At 46.4% G+C, this 18,253-nt stretch overlaps 1 protein-coding gene across 1 annotated transcript in view; it reads right to left on the bottom strand.

The window, feature by feature from the left end:
* The window catches only part of LOC123180694 (ubiquitin C-terminal hydrolase 12-like), a 2,357-nt gene extending 2,018 nt beyond the window's left edge, over positions 1 to 339 (bottom strand). The window contains exon 1 of the mRNA XM_044592809.1: positions 79 to 339. Coding sequence (XP_044448744.1) covers positions 79 to 97 — 19 coding nt within the window. The 5' untranslated portion in view covers positions 98 to 339. The remainder of the gene's footprint in view (positions 1 to 78) is intronic.
* Positions 340 to 18,253: the final 17,914 nt, after the last annotated feature.

Below are 18,253 nucleotides of genomic sequence, written 5' to 3'. Positions count from 1 at the left end.
CAGCTAATAGGATGAATGTAACTTTTTTTGCGGGGAAATAGGATGGATGTACTTGAAAAAACAGGTTCATAAGTCTACCTTTGGATCCACAGTACATTCCTTTTGAATTGTTGAATATAGACAACTCAAAATCTGCATGCAAGGTGTGACCTGGCTCCAAGCATACCCGGGATATTCCGAGGGAAAGAGCAACATATGGATTTCCTTTATCGTCTTGACTGTGCTTTGGAGTCACTTGAACATCATGTTTGTTCTTTGGAGTCACTTGTGTGCGAAGCGGAAAACGTCTTACCTCTCAGAGAGGGGGCGCCGTACATGTTATATGCAGGGGTGCGAAGCCCTGGTAGCGCGTACAGTTGGGATCGATCTCATCCAGGAGAGAAGATCTCGTACAGGTACAGGAGAGAGGTTACAACTTGGAGTCCAAGCTAGCTAGAGATAGAATTATGAGCTAGAGATAAACCTCCTATCCTAACTACCAAGATACGTACAACTCCCGTTAAGATACATTACATATGACGCGCACAATGAAGGTACACATACGGTGACACATACGGCTTGTTTAACACCCTCCCTTAATCACAACTTCATCAAGTTGAGATTATGCTTGAAGTCTTCAAAGCTTCTTGTAGGCAAAGGCTTTGTGAATCCATCTGCAAGTTGATCTTTGGAGTGCACAAAGCGTATATCAAGTTGCTTCTGAGCAACTCTCTCTCTCTGACAAAATGAAAGTCTATCTCTATGTGTTTTGTTCTGCATGGAACACTGGATTTGCAGAGAGATACGTAGCTCCAAGATTGTCACACCATAAACAAGGTGCATGTTTACTTCGTATGCCAAGTTCCTTCAGCATGGATTGAACCCATATGATCTCTGTTGTGGCATTTGCCAATGCCTTGTATTCTGCCTCTGTGCTTGACCTGGATACGGTTGCCTGTTTACGTGCACACCACGATATCAAGTTAGGTCCAAAAAATACTGCAAAACCACCAGTGGAACGTCTGTCATCAAGACAACCTGCCCAATCAGAGTCAGAGAATGCACTGACTAAAGTAAATGGTGATTTGCCGAAGTTCAGTCCTAAGCTCAGAGTGTGCTTAACATATCGAACTATGCGTTTTGCAGCTGTCAGATGAACATTGGTAGGTGCATGGAGGAACTGGCAGACTTTATTAACAGCAAAAGAAATATCAGGTCTGGTAAGTGTGAGATACTGAAGGGCTCCTACCAGACTCCTGTATTTGGTGTTGTCTTCTTGACTTAAGGGCTCGCCTTCTGCAAGGGATAGCTTTTCTGAGCTGGACAATGGAGTAAGAGAGGGTTTGCATCCTTGTAGCCCAGCTTTCTTGACCAAGTCAGTGGCATACTTTTCTTGAGAGAGAACAAGTCCATCCTTGTGCTTTTTCACCTCAATCCCAAGAAAATAATGCAAGTCACCAAGATCCTTTAAAGAAAAGTCTGCACTCAAATCCTTAAGAAGTCATGTGATTGCTTCATCAGATGAGCTAGTCACGATAATATCATCAACATATATGAGAACAAATACGCATGTGTTGGACTTGTTGTAGATAAACAATGATGTGTCAGACTTGGACGGAACAAAACCAAGTGCTTGCGTTTTGTGACAGAGACGAGCATACCATGCCCTTGGAGCTTGCTTTAGCCCATACAATGCTTTATCAAGCTTGCACACATAAGAAGGAGCATTCTTACTCTCAAACCCAGGAGGTTGTTTCATGTACACTTCCTCTTCCAGAACACCATGGAGAAACGCGTTCTGAACATCGAGCTGTCTGAGACTCCATCCTCTAGAGACAGCAATAGATAAGACAAGGCGAATAGTGGCAGCCTTTACTACTGGACTGAAGGTATCCTCGTAGTCTATGCCATACCTCTGTTTGAAGCCTTTTGCAACCAATCTAGCCTTGTAACGATCAGTGGTTCCATCAGCTTTCCTCTTTATCCCGAAAACCCACTTGCAATCAATCAAATTTTTACCTTGCTGTGGAGGAACCAAGTGCCATGTTTTGTTTCTCATCAATGCCATGTACTCTTCATGCATGGCTTTCTTCCACTTTTCATCACACAATGCTGCTTCAAGGGTGTTAGGTTCATCTGGTTCACCTGTGGAACAAATCATACCATACTTGGTTATCTGCTTGTAATTAACGGGTTGAATTACCCCTTGTTGCAGCCGTGTACGTCGCGGTTGAGAAACATCAGGATCGGTGGCCACAGAGAATCCCAATGAAGATGTTGTTGGATTGTCTGCGGCTGACTGTTGAAGTGGGGCACGTGAATTTCCCGCAGAAGATCCGGCCGGTGCATGTGCATGTGCATGCAGATCGTCATTGCGTGATGATGGCGCATCTTCCTGGATTGCCGCGCCGGTCGGGCCCTCCCTGCGTCGCATGTCGCTACGCCGCGTGTACGTCACCGGATTGGTGGAGTACCTCGTACCGCAGGCTGATGGAGACTGGTGCGGGGCCGCGTCCGACCAACCGCGCGTGTCACGTGGATGTGGGGAAAGGGCGGCGCGCGCGCCCGCGCCTGCGTCTTCTCCCGCGGCTGCAGCTGCCCCGTCAGTAGGGAAGGATCCCGAGGCGCCTGCACCTGCCTCGTTCGCAGGAACCGATCCCGAGGAGGATCCGATTCGCTACAGCTGGGCAGATCCCGAGGCGGATCTGTCTTCCTCGGGGGGGCACATAAAATATGGCTCGATATGAGCCGTTTTTTCTGCATTTTCTGCGTCTGCTTCTGTAGTTTCCGTACTGCTTCGTTCTGTTGCATCAACACAAAACTCATGCACATCATTAGATGGGTTAGTCAATAGGTCATCAATATTTGGTCCCCCTTGATCAAAACTAGTGAAATGAGAGGGCAAAAGAAGGATTTCTTTTTGAAGGAGTGCACCAACATTGGGATGGAGGTCAGCAAACGGAAATTTTGTTTCATCAAAGACCACATCTCGTGAGATGTAAACACGGCCAGTGGAGACATCTAGACACTTGACCCCTTTATGCTGTGCACTATACCCTAGGAAGACGCACTGTTTTGAGCGAAACATGAGTTTGCGGTTGTGATAGGGACAAAGGTTGGGCCAACATGCACACCCAAAAACACGGAGAGACCTATAGTCTGGTTTGGTGTGAAGAAGTCATTCTACTAGAGTTTCATTGTTAATGACACGACTAGGTAGCATGTTGATAATGTGAACGACTGTGAGAAAAGCTTCGTCCCAAAACTTGAGAGGCATGGATGCACCTGCTAAAAGAGCAAGACCAACCTCGACAATGTGCCTATGCTTGCGTTCGGCAGAACCGTTTTGTTGATGAGCATGCGGGCATGACACGTGGTGTGAGATGCCAAGATTTTGGAAGAAGGAATTTAATTTTTCGTATTCCCCTCCCCAATCGGATTGGACAGCGACTATCTTGCTATCAAACTTTCGTTCAACAAGCGCTTGAAAGTTTTGGAGAACTTGAAACACATCGGATCTCCTTTTGAGGAGATAGATCCACGAGAATTTGCTATAGTCATCAATAAAACTGACGTAATACGTGTGTCTGCCAACGGAGGTAGGGGCTGGACCCCAAACATCAAAAAAATGAGTTGCAAAGGTTTGGTAGAAACACTAGTTGAGATGGGGTACGGCAATTGATGACTTTTAGCTCGTTGACATGAATCACAAATAGTTTCAACATGACGCTCACCAACAAACGGAAGCTTATTTTTCCTAAGCAACTTTTCTACTAAAGAAAAAAAGGCATGTCCTAGACGATCGTGCCATCGTGTGGACAAAATCTTGATAGCACCACAAGCTTGTTATTGTATCTTCTAAACGCCGGAATCAACGGGTAGAGCCATCGAACACATCTACCTCGATAGAGGATTTTCCTCGTGACCTGATCCTTAATCAAGAAGAAAAAAGGATGAAATTCGAGAAAAACATTATTATCAAGGGCAATTCTATGAATGGAAAGAAGATTTTTGTGTGCACTAGGAACATGCAAGATTTTCTTAATGTGTAGTTTTCGACTAGGGGTACGAAATATAGAGTGACCAATATGACTTATACCCATACCTTCTCCGCTAGCAGTATGGATTTGATCTTTGTCGCGGTATTTTTCCTTCATGGTGACCTTCTCAAGCTCGTTCGTGATGTGGTTTGTGGCACCGCTATCGACGTACCAATTGGTGTCAATACCGTAGGAACCATCAGCGGCAGCAGCGACCTTGTCATCGTCTTGAGAGTCCTCATCCTCATCATAACGGTACCAGCAATCCTTTGCTGTGTGACCGGGCTTCCCGCATATTTGGCATTGTGGAGTCTCTGGGCGCGTTCTGTTTCCACCACCGCTCCCGCGCCCGCGACCTCGGTCACCCGAGCGCTGAGGAGAGTGGCCGCGATCGTTGCCGCCGCTACCAGAGCGCCCTTTGTAGCGCGGGGAGCCACGCAAGCGGGAGCCACCACCCCTGCCACGCGACGCCAGATTTGCGGAAGATTTGAAGCCATCGCTGGATCCATGGAACTGTGTGATGCGCTGGTCGAAGTTCGACAGCATGGCGAAGACCTCGTCGAGGGTTGCAGGAGTAACACGGGCGTCGAGGGCCGACACCAGTGGCTGATAGTCCGCCTCCAACCCATGGATGATGTACGAGAGGAACTCATCGTCCTGGATGGGCTTGCCCGCCGCGGCCAGCTCATCGGCATAGCCACGCATGGCGGCGAAGTAGGAGGCAACCAAGAGGTTACCCTTCTACGCGTTGATGAGGGAGGTGCATATGTTGTTGATGCGACTCGCCGATTGTGACGAGAACATGGCCGCGAGCGTCATCCAGAGCGCGCCCGCCGTGGTGACCGTGGTCACCGTGACTAGGAAATCTTTTGTGAGATTATTCAGCAGGTAGTCAAGGACCTGTTGGTCCTCCCGTACCCATATAGGGTGGAGAGGGTTGGGCGATGAAGTCTCCTTGCCCTCCTTGATGGTGACGAGGAGCTTGGCCGGCTCTGGGTTGGTGCCGTCGACGTAGCCGAAGACGCCGGCACCACGTAGCTGAGGTGTGATCTGCGTGCGCGATAGCACGTAGTTCGTGCGTGACAGCTTCTCTGTGACCTGATTGTTGAGGTTTGGTGAGGAGGCGCCGGAGGAAGACATGGCTAGGCTAGATGGGTTTGACAGAAGCTCTAGATGGGAAAAGGAAAGGCTCTGACTACCATGTGCGAAGCGGAAAACGTCTTACCTCTCAGAGAGGGGACGCCGTACATGTTATATGCAGGGGTGCGAAGCCCTGGTAGCGCGTACAGTTGGGATCGATCTCATCCAGGAGAGAAGATCTCGTACAGGTACAGGAGAGAGGTTACAACTTGGAGTCCAAGCTAGCTAGAGATAGAATTATGAGTTAGAGATAAACCTCCTATCCTAACTACCAAGATACGTACAACTCCCGTTAAGATACGTTACATATGACGTGCACAATGAAGGTACACATACGGTGACACATACGGCTTGTTTAACAACTTGTAGGCACCTGGGAAGGGAATTGAAGAAAACGAAGTAAGTCTAGAAGTCATAACTGAATCAAGCCTAATTTCTTCACTTCATGCATCCTATCAAGCGGCTGTTTTCATGGGTTTGGGTGATTGTGATTGACAATCTAACCTGACCGAAACATGATTTGTGAGTAATCAACACCCTAAATTATTATGTACTTAGTTAACAGACTGTTACTATATCCACTACTATAAAAAATCAGATCATATTTATACATCTAATACGTTAATTTTGTAAAGCTCCGTTTGCTTTGTGATGCGTACCATTGGTACCCAGAGCAGTGAAAAGGAGTAGATGACGCTGACGTAGCTTCCGTCTCAAGTAGCGCTGAGAAATCATGAACCTTCCATTCCAAATCTGGAACACGGGTCTTTCCTAGTGGTGCGGGGGCTGAAATTTGACAAGTGCATAAATCAAAGTTATATAACAGAGGAAAAAAGGGGTGTGGTATGAGCAAATTTGTGTGCAGGTTGCAGTTGCAGATAAACAAATTTATGTCTTGCATACGGTGATTTGTGAGAAGTGGCTGTTGAACATAATATTGGTCCACCTACGTGACAGGTTCATAACTGATAGAGATAAGCATCGCAGAAGGAGTCCAACCGAAGATAATCTAGATAGACTAGGATCTTTAGCTATTCGCATATATGGTTGTAACTTCCCTTATCTCTTTCTGTCCAAGTTTGTAATCTGAACCAACTTTGTACGCTATGCCAGGAGGTCGCGACCTGGTTATATAAACATGCAACCGTCGCCCATGAAGGGTACGACGTTCCTCCACATGGTATACAGAGCCTGACTCTTTCCATCTAGCGTTCCTCCTCTCCACCGCAGCTTCCTGCCATGGCTTCATCCGCCGCTGCTTCCTCCCCTCTCTCCGGCCAGATCACCGAGCGCCTCACCCGCACCAACTACGTCTTATGGCGCACCCAGATCACGCCGCAGCTGAGAGGGGCTGGAGTCTTCGGATACGTTGATGGAAGCACGGCGGAGCTGGCCGAGTTCGTCGTCAGCAAGGACAAGGATGGAAAGGAGGAAACCATCTCCAATCCCCTCCATGACGTCTGGTTCCGAGAGGACCAGCACGTACTTGGGTATCTTCTCAATAATCTGTCAAAAGAAGTGCTAGTGCAGGTGACTTCCATCGTGCATGCACGAGAGTTCTGGACAACATTGGCGAGCATGTTCTCGTCGACGTCGCTGTCACGCGTCAACAACATCGGCGCCGCCCTCACCAACGCTCAGAAGGGACGCAATCGGTGGCTACCTTCTTCGCGCACATGCGGGGACTCGCCGACGAGCTCGCCGCGGTTGGCAAGCCGTTGAAGGATGATGAGCTCATCTCGTATATCCTCAACGCGCTTGACATGGAGTACCAGCCGTTGGTTTCCGGTCTCGACGCCAAGACCACTCCGGTCACCCTCGACGAGTTGTTCGGACAGATGAGCAATTTTGATCAGAGGGTGGCTCTCTTCCAAGGCACGGGAGGTGGCTTCAAATCTTCTGCCAACGCTGCCACTCGCGGCCGCGGCGGGGGCTCTCGTTACCGTGGTCCACCGTGGAACGGCAAGGGTAGGGGCGCCCACAGCAGCAACAGCAGCGGCGCCAGCAACACACGCGGCGGCCGGCCTTCCTCCTCCAACAACAGAGGCCGCCGCAACAGCAGCTCCAACAACAGATCACGTCCTGACACAGTTAGGTGCCAAATCTGTGGCAAGCCGGGTCACTCGGCAAAAGACTGCTGGTATCGGTTTGAGGAAGATGAAGATGACTCGTCGCAGGATGAGAAGGTGGCCGGAGCTGCTGATGGCTCCTATGGCGTCGACACCAATTGGTACGTCGACAGCGGCGCCACAAACCACATCACCGGTGAGCTGGAGAAGGTGACCATGCGCGACAAGTACCGTGGCAAAGATCACATCCACACAGCAAGTGGAGAAGGTATGAAAATTAGTCATGTTGGTCACTCAATTATTAAAACCCCTCATCGGAAAATTCACCTTAGAAATTTTTTGCATGTCCCTAGTGCATCAAAAAGCCTTCTTTCCGTTCATCGCATTGCCATTGACAACCATGTCTTTTTTGAGTTTCGCCCCTACTTCTTTTTGATCAAGGATCAGGCAACGAAGAAGGTGCTATATCGAGGTAGATGCATTCGTGGGCTTTACCCGTTGATTCCGGAGATTAGAAGATTCAATAAACAAGTTTTTAGTGCCACCAAAGTGTCTTCAACACGATGGCACGATCGTTTAGGACATGCATATTTTTCTTTAGTTGAGCGATTTCTTAAAAAAAATAAGCTCCCGTATGTTGGAGAGCGTGATCTTGAGACAATCTGTGACTCTTGTCAAAAGGCTAATAGCCATCAGTTACCTTATCCAATTTCTACCAGTGTTTCTACCAAGACTTTACAACTTGTTTTCTATGATGTGTGGGGGCCTGCCCCCTCCTCTGTTGGTAGACACACGTATTATGTGAGTTTCATAGATGACTACAGCAAGTTTTCATGGATCTACCTTCTTAAGAAAAGATTGGATGTGTTCCAAGTATTTCTGAACTTCCAAGCTCTTGTTGAGCGCCAGTTTGATTGCAAAATCCTTGCTCTCCAATCTGATTGGGGAGGGGAGTACGAGAAGCTAAACTCATTTTTTCAGAAAATTGGCATATCTCACCACGTGTCATGTCCTCACTCTCATCAACAGAATGGGTCTGCTGAACGCAAACACAGACACATCGTTGAAGTTGGCCTAGCTCTATTAGCCGATGCCTCCATGCCTCTAATGTTTTGGGACGAGGCCTTTCTTGCTGCGGTACATATCATTAATATGCTCCCTAGCCGTGTCATCAACTATGAAACTCCCATTGAGCGTCTTCTCCACACCAAACCTGATTACACAACCCTTCGTGTGTTTGGTTGCGCTTGCTGGACAAACCTCCGTCCATACAACAACCGCAAGCTCATGTTTCGCTCTAAGCAATGCACGTTTCTTGGCTATAGCGCTCAACACAAGGGTGTCAAGTGCCTTGACATCTCCACTGGCCGCGTTTATATTTCTCGCGACGTTGTTTTTGATGAGACAAAATTTCCTTTCTCTGAACTTCACCCAAATGTCGGTGCACTCCTTCGCAAAGAAATTCTCCTTCTGCCATCTAGTCTTACCGGCCTTCCTCATGGGGATAATGATTGTAGTGATCCAATGTTGACTAATGTTCATAAGCAAGTGCATGAGTTCTATGATGATCCAGATGAGAACTACGCAGAAAATGGTGCAGGAACCACTCAAAACGGTGAAGAAAATCAGCAAAACAGGCTACATTTTATGTGTCCAGGGCTGGGGGACAGATCCGCCTCGGGATCAGCTCCACAGCAGCCTAACAGCAGATCCTCCTCAAGATCTGAGCCACAGCATGGGGGCAGCGCCGCGCGGGACTCCGCGCCGCCCGACAGCCGATCCAGCAGCGGCCCCGCGTCTGCCACCCAGCGCGCTATCACGGGCTCGAGCGATCCGTCCGATTCTCACCACCCGGACGTCTCCACGCGGCGCACCGAGCCTCGTTGGCCTGCTGATGGGCCCTGCCACTACGTGCGCCGCCAGCCGCCAGGCGGGGAGCCGCCTCGACAGGAGACAAGCATGGCTCCCATGGTGGATCCGGCCCTGTCAGCTGCTGGCGTGCGATCCGGTGCGATCCCGCCAGGCTCTGCCTCATCATTGCACCATGATGGGCCTGCACCGGATGTCTCCCGTGGCCCAGGATTCTCTGCGCCTGATCCAGCCGCTTCTCCAACGTCTCCACCCTATGCCGGCACAGACGATCCATCTGGCGCGGTTGGCCGCGAGGCGGGGGATGCCGCGGGATCCACCTCGGGATTTGCTGCTCCTGACGCCGCAACAGTGGGATCTTCTGCACCACCCTCTTCGCCTGCTGCTGCTCCACGGACACGTCTTCAAAAAGGGGTAACAAAACCAGTAAATTATAAACAGCTAACAAAATTCAGTCTGTACTGCTCCACAGATGAACCAAGCACTCTTTGCGAGGCACTTAGTGACAAGAAGTGGAAAACAGCCATGGAAGAAGAGCACATGGCACTTTTGAAAAATAAAACATGGCATTTGGTTCCCCCAAGACATGGTAAAAATCTAATTGACTGCAAGTGGGTTTTTAGAGTAAGAAAAGAAGGCTGATGGAACCATTGATCGCTACAAAGCCAGACTTGTTGCAAAGGGTTTTAAACAATGGTATGGTACAGACTATGAGGACACCTTTAGTCCAGTTGTTAAAGCTGCAAATATTCGTCTTGTGCTCTCTATTGCTGTTTCCAGGGGATGGAGCCTTCGCCAGCTAGATGTCAAGAATGTATTTCTTCATGGCGTTCTGGAAGAGGAAGTGTATATGAAACAACCTCCTGGTTTTGAGAACAAGAACAAACCGTTTCATGTGTGCAAGCTTGATAAAGCATTATATGGACTCAAACAAGCTCCCAGGGCGTGGTACTCAAGGCTAAGTCAAAAATTGCAAACTCTTGGCTTTGTTCCTTCTAAGTCTGACACATCCTTGTTCATTTATAACAAGCTGAAAACATCCATATTCGTTCTTATATATGTTGATGATATTATTGTTACAAGCTCATCTGACGAGGCTATATCAGGATTGTTGAAGGATCTAAATGCTGAGTTTGCTCTCAAGGACCTGGGTGACTTGCACTTCTTCCTAGGGATTGAAGTTAAGAAACAAGGTAACGGTCTTCATCTGTCTCAGGAAAAGTATGCTACTGATCTGGTAAGAAGAGTTGGGTTACAGGGGTGTAAATCTTCACCAACTCCATTGTCCAGCATAGAAAAATTGTCACTTGCAGAAGGAGAGCCCTTGGGACAGGATGACAGTACCAGGTACAGAAGTTTAGTAAGTGCACTCCAGTATCTGACCCTGAAAGACCTGATCTATCATTTGCAGTAAACAAGGTTTGTCAGTTTCTTCATGCACCCACTACAACTCACTGGACTGCTGCAAAACGTATAGTGAGATATGTGAAAGATACAGTTAATCTTGGCCTCACCTTTAACAAGTCTCCATCTACACTTGTTAGTGCCTTTTCTGATTCAGATTGGGCAGGATGTTTAGATGACAGACGATCTACTGGTGGCTTTGCAGTATTCTTTGGTCCAAACCTAATATCATGGTGTGCAAAGAAACAAGCCACTGTATCAAGGTCGAATACTGAAGCTGAGTATAAGGCTTTGGCAAATGCCACAGCTGAGATCATCTGGGTCCAGTCCATGCTATGAGAGCTTGGTGTAAAGATCACTCAAGCCCCATTTTTATGGTGTGATAACCTTGGTGCTACTTATCTGTCTGCTAACCCTGTTTTTCATGCAAGGACAAAACATATTGAAATTGATTTTCACTTCGTCAAAGAGCGAGTTGCAAACAAGCAGTTGGAAATTCGGTTTATCCATTCTCGTGATCAGGTTGTAGATGGATTCACCAAAGCCTTGCCCACACGAAATTTTGAAGAGTTCAAGCGTAATCTCAACTTGACCAAGTTGTGATTAAGGGAGGGTGTTGAACATAATATTGGTCCACCTACGTGAAAGGTTCAGAACCGATAGAGATAAGCATCGCAGAAGGAGTCCAACCGAAGATAATCTAGATAGACTAGGATCTTTAGCTATTCGCATATATGGTTGTAACTTCCCTTATCTCTTTCTCTCTAAGTTTGTAATCTGAACCAACTTTGTACGCTATGCCAGGAGGTCGCGACCTGGTTATATAAACACGCAACCGTCGCCCATGAAGGGTACGAAGTTCCTCCATAGTGGCCAATAATATATTTTGGTAGTTATCATGTCACGAATCTGGGGCACAAACGACTGTACATACACTTCTCTCTTCTTTTTTGTTTGTAGGCCACTTTTCTCATGTCTATAAATAAATAGTGAGAACTAAGTGCTAGCTCAGTGGCAGGAGTTCATGTGTTAAACCGACCCATCCACCCACCCACCCACCCGCGCTTGAATCCCCCCATGGGGACTCCGCTGGGGTGCTATCTGCTATCTGAGTTTATTCGTTGAGAGTTCTCACTTCTGCCTAACAGCGGAAAGTTAAGGGAGGGATCCTTAGCCCCTTTTTCCAACACATGATTATGCAGTCATTGTTAGAAGATATTGTGTAGAGATAGGAAAGTTGTTTAACTTGTATCGCTTTTTATCTCTTCTTCTGTTTTATCTCTTTCAACCTCCTGCAACAATTACGATAGATCTCCTCTCGATCGGTTCTTGTAAGCCACGGCATACAACATATATATACAACCGCGGCCCGAGCAAAGGGTTCAATGCTTCCATCAATTTTTTACAGTCATCTCATCAATTCATCGGCATGATGGTGACGGCAAGTGCTTCCTCAATTTAAAGGTACAACATCGTATTTTTTTTGAATTTTCAACGGGGGGGAGTTTCCCCCACCTAAATATATTGATCATGGTGGGCTAGGATCCCAGATGTTTACAGAGAGAGTTTTTTGGGGAGTACAAATGAGTCGAGCAGGGCGTAAGCCCGCGGAGAAAAACAAGCCTAGGGGGCAAGAGCCCTCAGCCAGGAGTCGACATGAGACCGGCGGTCGCACTGTAGGCGAACACGCCACAGCTCAGCGTCCTTCCTACAACACTGCAAGGCCCTGACCAAGGACGGCGCCTGTCGCTGGAAGACCACGGCGTTGCGATGCTTCCACAGCTGCCAGCAACAGAGCATCACAAACTCCAATCCAGAGTCGACGATGTTGATTGCTGTCCCAGCCAGGGAGTTCAAGCTGCAAACTGAGGCCCCATCAACGCACATCCCAACTTTTTGCCAGAACACGCCCGCGAACGGATAGGCGAACATCAAGTGGTCCGCTGTCTCGAGAGTGACGAGGCACAGAGGGCAGCCAGCCTCATCCGCAGCAACAATGCACTTCCGTAACATCGTATTTTTAGCCTGACATGTACTTGAAATGGATTATTGTGGATTGCGTCTGAGTTTTTTTGTTTATAGCAGGAACCGTCTGAAGTTGAATTGGGCGGACAAGTGAAACATACCTGTGCTACCGGAGTTGCCCATAGCCTCGCCCCTTGCTCTTGGCCTGCAAGTGAAATTGATCATCGCACCATGCATAATAAGGGCACAATGAAGAAGATATCCAACTTGATAAAGATACTTCATAGCTTGATCAAATCAAACAGCTACTAATAAGGCATCCAAAAATCATTCGTATTGCCATAATGCAGAATTGCAGAGGTACAAGATACAATTGATTCGGCGGTTTCAGCGGGCAAGTCAAACGAATATTAAGAACCTAATTAAACCCGATTTGTTTCGCAGATGATCAGGAAGGAAGTCAGTTGGTACTAAGTCGAACTGCATGCAAACCCTGGAAGTCAAAACCCTCATAGGACGTAGAAGGCGAAAGCGAAAGTGGGAGAGAGGAGAAAGACCTGGCTGGCTGGACAAGGGCCCAGATTGCACGATGGCTTGGCTTCCTCGCACGGACGGGACGGCGTCTGTTGGGGTTGCCAGCTGATGGGGAGGGGGCGGGGTTTATCAGGGGTGGACGCACGTTGTTACCAGGGGCGGACACACGTTGTTACGAGTGGGGGCCCAGGCCCCCACTCAATTTCCCGTCGTCCCCTATATACATCAGGTGGCAACTAGCAGGCCCCCAGTCGGGCCAGGGCAAGTGCCCCCAGTCCCTTCGGCCATTCTACGAAATCCCATAAAAGAAGCAAACCAAATCGAGAAAAAATGCCCTGGTGTGCATGTCCTGCAACACACAATGATGAACACATCGGAGAAACCGCCCGCCGCTTGCCGCTTCAACTCCTGGAGATCAATTAATACCTAGAAAAAGGATTAAGATAAAGAAGCGAACCGTCAACCACCGCCCACCGCCTGTGCTTCGAGGTCTCCAGGATTCCGATTGGTCTGGTACTCTGGTCATTGGTCGATCCTAGCTCGGCGGCTTCCCACTCACCGGTCGCCTGGTCGCCGGCAGCCTCGGCACGGCCACTGGCCTACATAGGTCTGCAGCAGCAACCTCTGCAGGACTGCAACTCTTCTCATCCCCTGATTCATCGCCTCATCTCCCCTAGGTAAAGACTCAATGCTCAAGTACTTGATTCTGTTTTCCTGAAACACTCCGGTCCCTATTCCTTAGTTGATTCGTGGTGTGTCTTATGTAAAATCAAATGAAAATATGCAATCCCACTAGTACAGTACTAGTATGCTGTCATGCATGTACTCTTGGTTTTAACAAAATAATTATAGGATTAGTGTGACACTCCACTAGTAGGTTAATTTGTACAATTTGGGAATTTTCTGTGCAATTCAATTAAGCAAACCATTCTATTACTAGTACTGACATGCTTACTGCTAGTGTGCAAACCTTCTAGTTCTAGTCTGCTACTACTAGCATGCTTTGTATCTGAATTTTTACAATTAGTAGTTCAACTATTTGACAGGGAAGAAGGAAGATAATGGAGAAGTATTTGATAAAGAAATCAAGAGATGTCAACACCACCACCCGAGGTCCTCCTATCACCACCAACAGTTCAAGTGGTAGTGGAAATGCATCAAGACCTGTACCAAGACATAATTCTGCCGTGCCTGCACTAATTGACTTGAACAAGATTCCTCGGGATCCATCTAAAAGGAAGCGAATGGCAGATTATCACCCAAACCAGCGTGATGAGATAAGAAGAAAGTATCTAATTTGGGGACCTAATCAGCCTAACATTGACTTTCCATACAGAGAGTTTGGGAAGAAGAAGAAGAGGAGGAGGTTCAATGCAGATTGGTATGACGATTATGCATATTGGCTAGAGTACAGCGAGAAGGAGCACAAGGCCTATTGCTTATGTTGCTATTTGTTTAGAGACAACATCAAAGATAGCCACCATGGGCATGATGCATTTGTAGTGGAAGGCTTCAACAGTTGGAACAAGCCAGAGAGATCTGTGACTCATGTCGGCAATCGTAATAGCTTTCACAACAGGGCACTCAAGGATTGTGAGGATCTACTAAAAAAAGATCAACCAATCTCTGCAACCATGCATAGAAAAAGCGAAATTGAAAAGAATGAGCATCTCATCCGCTTAAATGCTGCAATTGATGTTTGCCGATACTTGTTGCATCAGGGGCAACCTTTCCGTGGTCACAATGAATCTAAAGATTCTAAAAATAAAGGAAACTACCGTGAGTTTATGGATTACACTATTAAGCAGAATGATGTCGTTGCTAAGGCATTCAAGAATGCTCCAGAGAATAATCAGTTGTTGTCTCCAGCAATTCAGAGAGATATTACCGAGTGTTTCGCAAAAGAAATATTGAGTTATGTGATGGAAGAAATTGGTAATGGTGCTTTTAGCTTATTAGTTGATGAGTGTCGAGATGTTTCCGACAAAGAACAAATGGCAGTTGTGCTCCGATACGTTGATAAATGTGCGTTGGTCCAAGAAAAGTTTGTTGGTGTTGTCCATGTGGAGGAGACAACAGCTTCTTATCTCAAGTCTTGCATAGATTTATTATTTTCGCAACTTGGTTTGAATATTAAACAAGTTAGAGGCCAAGGTTATGACGGTGCAAGTAATATGTCTGGTGAGTTTAATGGTTTGCAAGCTAAAATTATGAGTGAGAACAATTCAACATATTATATACATTGTTTTTCTCATAAACTCAACCTGGTTGTTGTGGCTATTGCAAAAAAGATATTCGATGTAGGAGATTTCTTTGATATGGTTTCAGTTTTGCTGAATGTCGTGGGAGCATCTTGTAAGAGAAAAGACCAACTTCGTGAGCATCATCAAGAAGAAGTGAGGAAAGCAATTGGTTGTGGAGAGATCTCTACATGAACGGGACTAAATCAAGAACTATCACTTCAGAGACCAGGTGACACTCGATGGAACTCCCATTATAAAACATTGTTGGGTTTGTCAAAGATGTTCTCGTCGGTGGTTAAAGTTCTAGAATATGTTGAGAAAGATGGCATAGATACTGGAAAGAGGCGTCAAGCTAGAGGGCTTCTCAAATATTTCCAGACTTTTGATTCTGCATTTTTCTTACATATGATGATGATGATATTGGCTTTAACAAATGGACTGTCAAAAACCTTACAGAGAAAGGATAAAGGCATTGTAAATGCTATTTCAGATGTGGAATCAACTAAACGGGAGTTAGAAAAGCTCAGAACCAATGAAGGGTGGGATTCTCTTATGAGGAAGGTATACTATTTCTGTGAGAAACATGACATTCCAGTACTGGAAATGGAAGATGCCTATGTTAACCTAAAGAAGCCAAGACAAAAGACCGGTATTAACAATGAACATTATTACCGCGTTGATTGTTTCTTTGTTGTTCTGGATCTGTTAGGAGAAGAGTTTAATGACAGATTTAATGAGGTAAATTCTGAGTTGCTTCTATGCATGTCTACTTTGAGCCCAAGTGATTTATTTTGTCATTTTGACAAGGCGAAGTTGCTGAAATTAGCTAAGCATTATCCTGATGACTTTAATCACAAAGATATGGTGACTCTTGAGCATGAACTTGGTCTCTACATAGATAATATACTCCATGATACAAGGTTTTCTAGCTTGGAAAAAATAGGTGATCTAGCTAAACTGATGGTGGATACAAGGAAGCACCGCTCCTATCCTTTGGTATATTGGCTTTTGAAGCTAGCTTTGACTCTTCCTGTTGCCACTGCCACTGTTGAGAGATGTTTTTCATCTATGAAGATTGTGAAGAATGCTTTGCGTAACAAAACTGGTGATGATTATTTGAGCCATAGCCTAATTCGCTTTGTGGAAAAGGGACTGCTGGACGAAATTACTAATGAAGTGATTGTTGATCGTTTGATAAGATGAAAGATCGTCGTGGGAAGAACGAAATGTAATGATCCAATGCCATACACCTTTTGTGTGTTTACCATCTCCATTTGTATTTTAATGGCTAATACTAATATGTGTTTTTTCTTTGCAGATAACGGCATTTATATTAGAAATGAATATTCTCTTTTGCAAAGCATGAACTATTGGGATATGAAGTCTTTTTGTCAGCTCTGATCACCTTAGTGTTAACTTATTGTGTTACTATTGTCTATTGGATAATGTATCTTTTTCGAACTTGGATGAAATGTGTTATTACTTGCAAGAAAATTGCTAAATATAACATATTTACATGTTTATAAGCCTATGTGTAAACATGTTCGAGAGTTTTCTATCGCTGTGTGCCCCCAGTCGGTTTTTCTCCTGGGTCCGCCCCTAGTTGTTACGAGTGGGGGCCCAGGCCCCCACTCAATTTCTCGTCGTCCCCTATATACATCAGGTGGCAACTAGCAGGCCCCCGGTCGGGCCAGGGCAAGTGCCCCCAGTCCCTTCGGCCATTCTACGAAAGCCCATAAAAGAAGCAAACCAAATCGAGAAAAAATGCCCGGGTGTGCATGTCCTGCAACACACAACGATGAATGCACCGGAGAAACCGCCCGCCGCTTGCTGCTTCAACTCCTGGAGATCAATTAATACCTAGAAAAAGGATTAAGATAAAGAATCGAACCGTCAGCCACCGCCCACCGCATGTGCTTCGAGGTCTCCAGGATTCCGATTGGTCTAGTACTCTAGTCGTTGGTCGATCCTAGCTCGGCGGCTGCCCACTCACCGGTCGCCCGGTCGCCGGCCGCCGGCAGCCTCGGCGCGGCCGCTGGCCTACATAGGTCTGCAGCAGCAACCTCTGTAGGACTGCAACTCTTCTCATCCCCTGATTCATCGCCTCATCTCCCCTAGGTAAAGACTCAATGCTCAAGTACTTGATTCTGTTTTCCTGAAACACTCCAGTCCCTATTCCTTAGTTGATTCGTTGGTGTGTCTTATGTAAAACCAAATGAAAATATGCAATCCCACTAGTACAGTACTAGTATGCTATCACGCATGTACTCTTGGTTTTAACAAAATAATTATAGGATTAGTGTGACACTCCACTAGTAGGTTAATTTGTACAATTTGGGAATTTTCTGTGCAATTCAATTAAGCAAACCATTATATTACTAGTACTGACATGCTTACTTCTAGTGTGCTGACCTTCTAGTTCTAGTCTGCTACTACTAGCATGCTTTGTGTCTGAATTTTTTCAATTAGTAGTTCAACTATTTGACAGGGAAGAAGGAAGATAATGGAGAAGTATTTGATAAAGAAATCAAGAGATGTCAACACCACAACCCAAGGTCCTCCTGTCACCACCAACAGTTCAAGTGGTAGTGGAAATGCATCAAGACCTGTACCAAGACATAATTCTGCTGTGCCTGCACTAATTGACTTGAACAAGCTTCCTCGGGATCCATCTAAAAGGAAGCGAATGGCAGATTATCACCCAAACCAGCGTGATGAGATAAGAAGAAAGTATCTAATTTGGGGACCTAATCAGCCTGACATTGACTTTCCATACAGAGAGTTTGGGAAGAAGAAGAAGAGGAGGAGGTTCAATGCAGATTGGTACGACGATTATGCATATTAGCTAGAGTACAGCGAGAAGGAGCACAAGGCCTATTGCTTATGTTGCTATTTGTTTAGAGACAACATCAAAAATAGCCACCATGGGCATGATGCATTTGTAGTGGAAGGCTTCAACAGTTGGAACAAGCCAGAGCGATTTGTGACTCATGTCGGCAATCGTAATAGC

This window comes from Triticum aestivum, chromosome 1A, assembly GCF_018294505.1.
Source record: "Triticum aestivum cultivar Chinese Spring chromosome 1A, IWGSC CS RefSeq v2.1, whole genome shotgun sequence".
NCBI classification, from domain to species: Eukaryota; Viridiplantae; Streptophyta; class Magnoliopsida; order Poales; family Poaceae; genus Triticum; species Triticum aestivum.
This window is presented reverse-complemented; position numbering and strand designations above follow the sequence as displayed.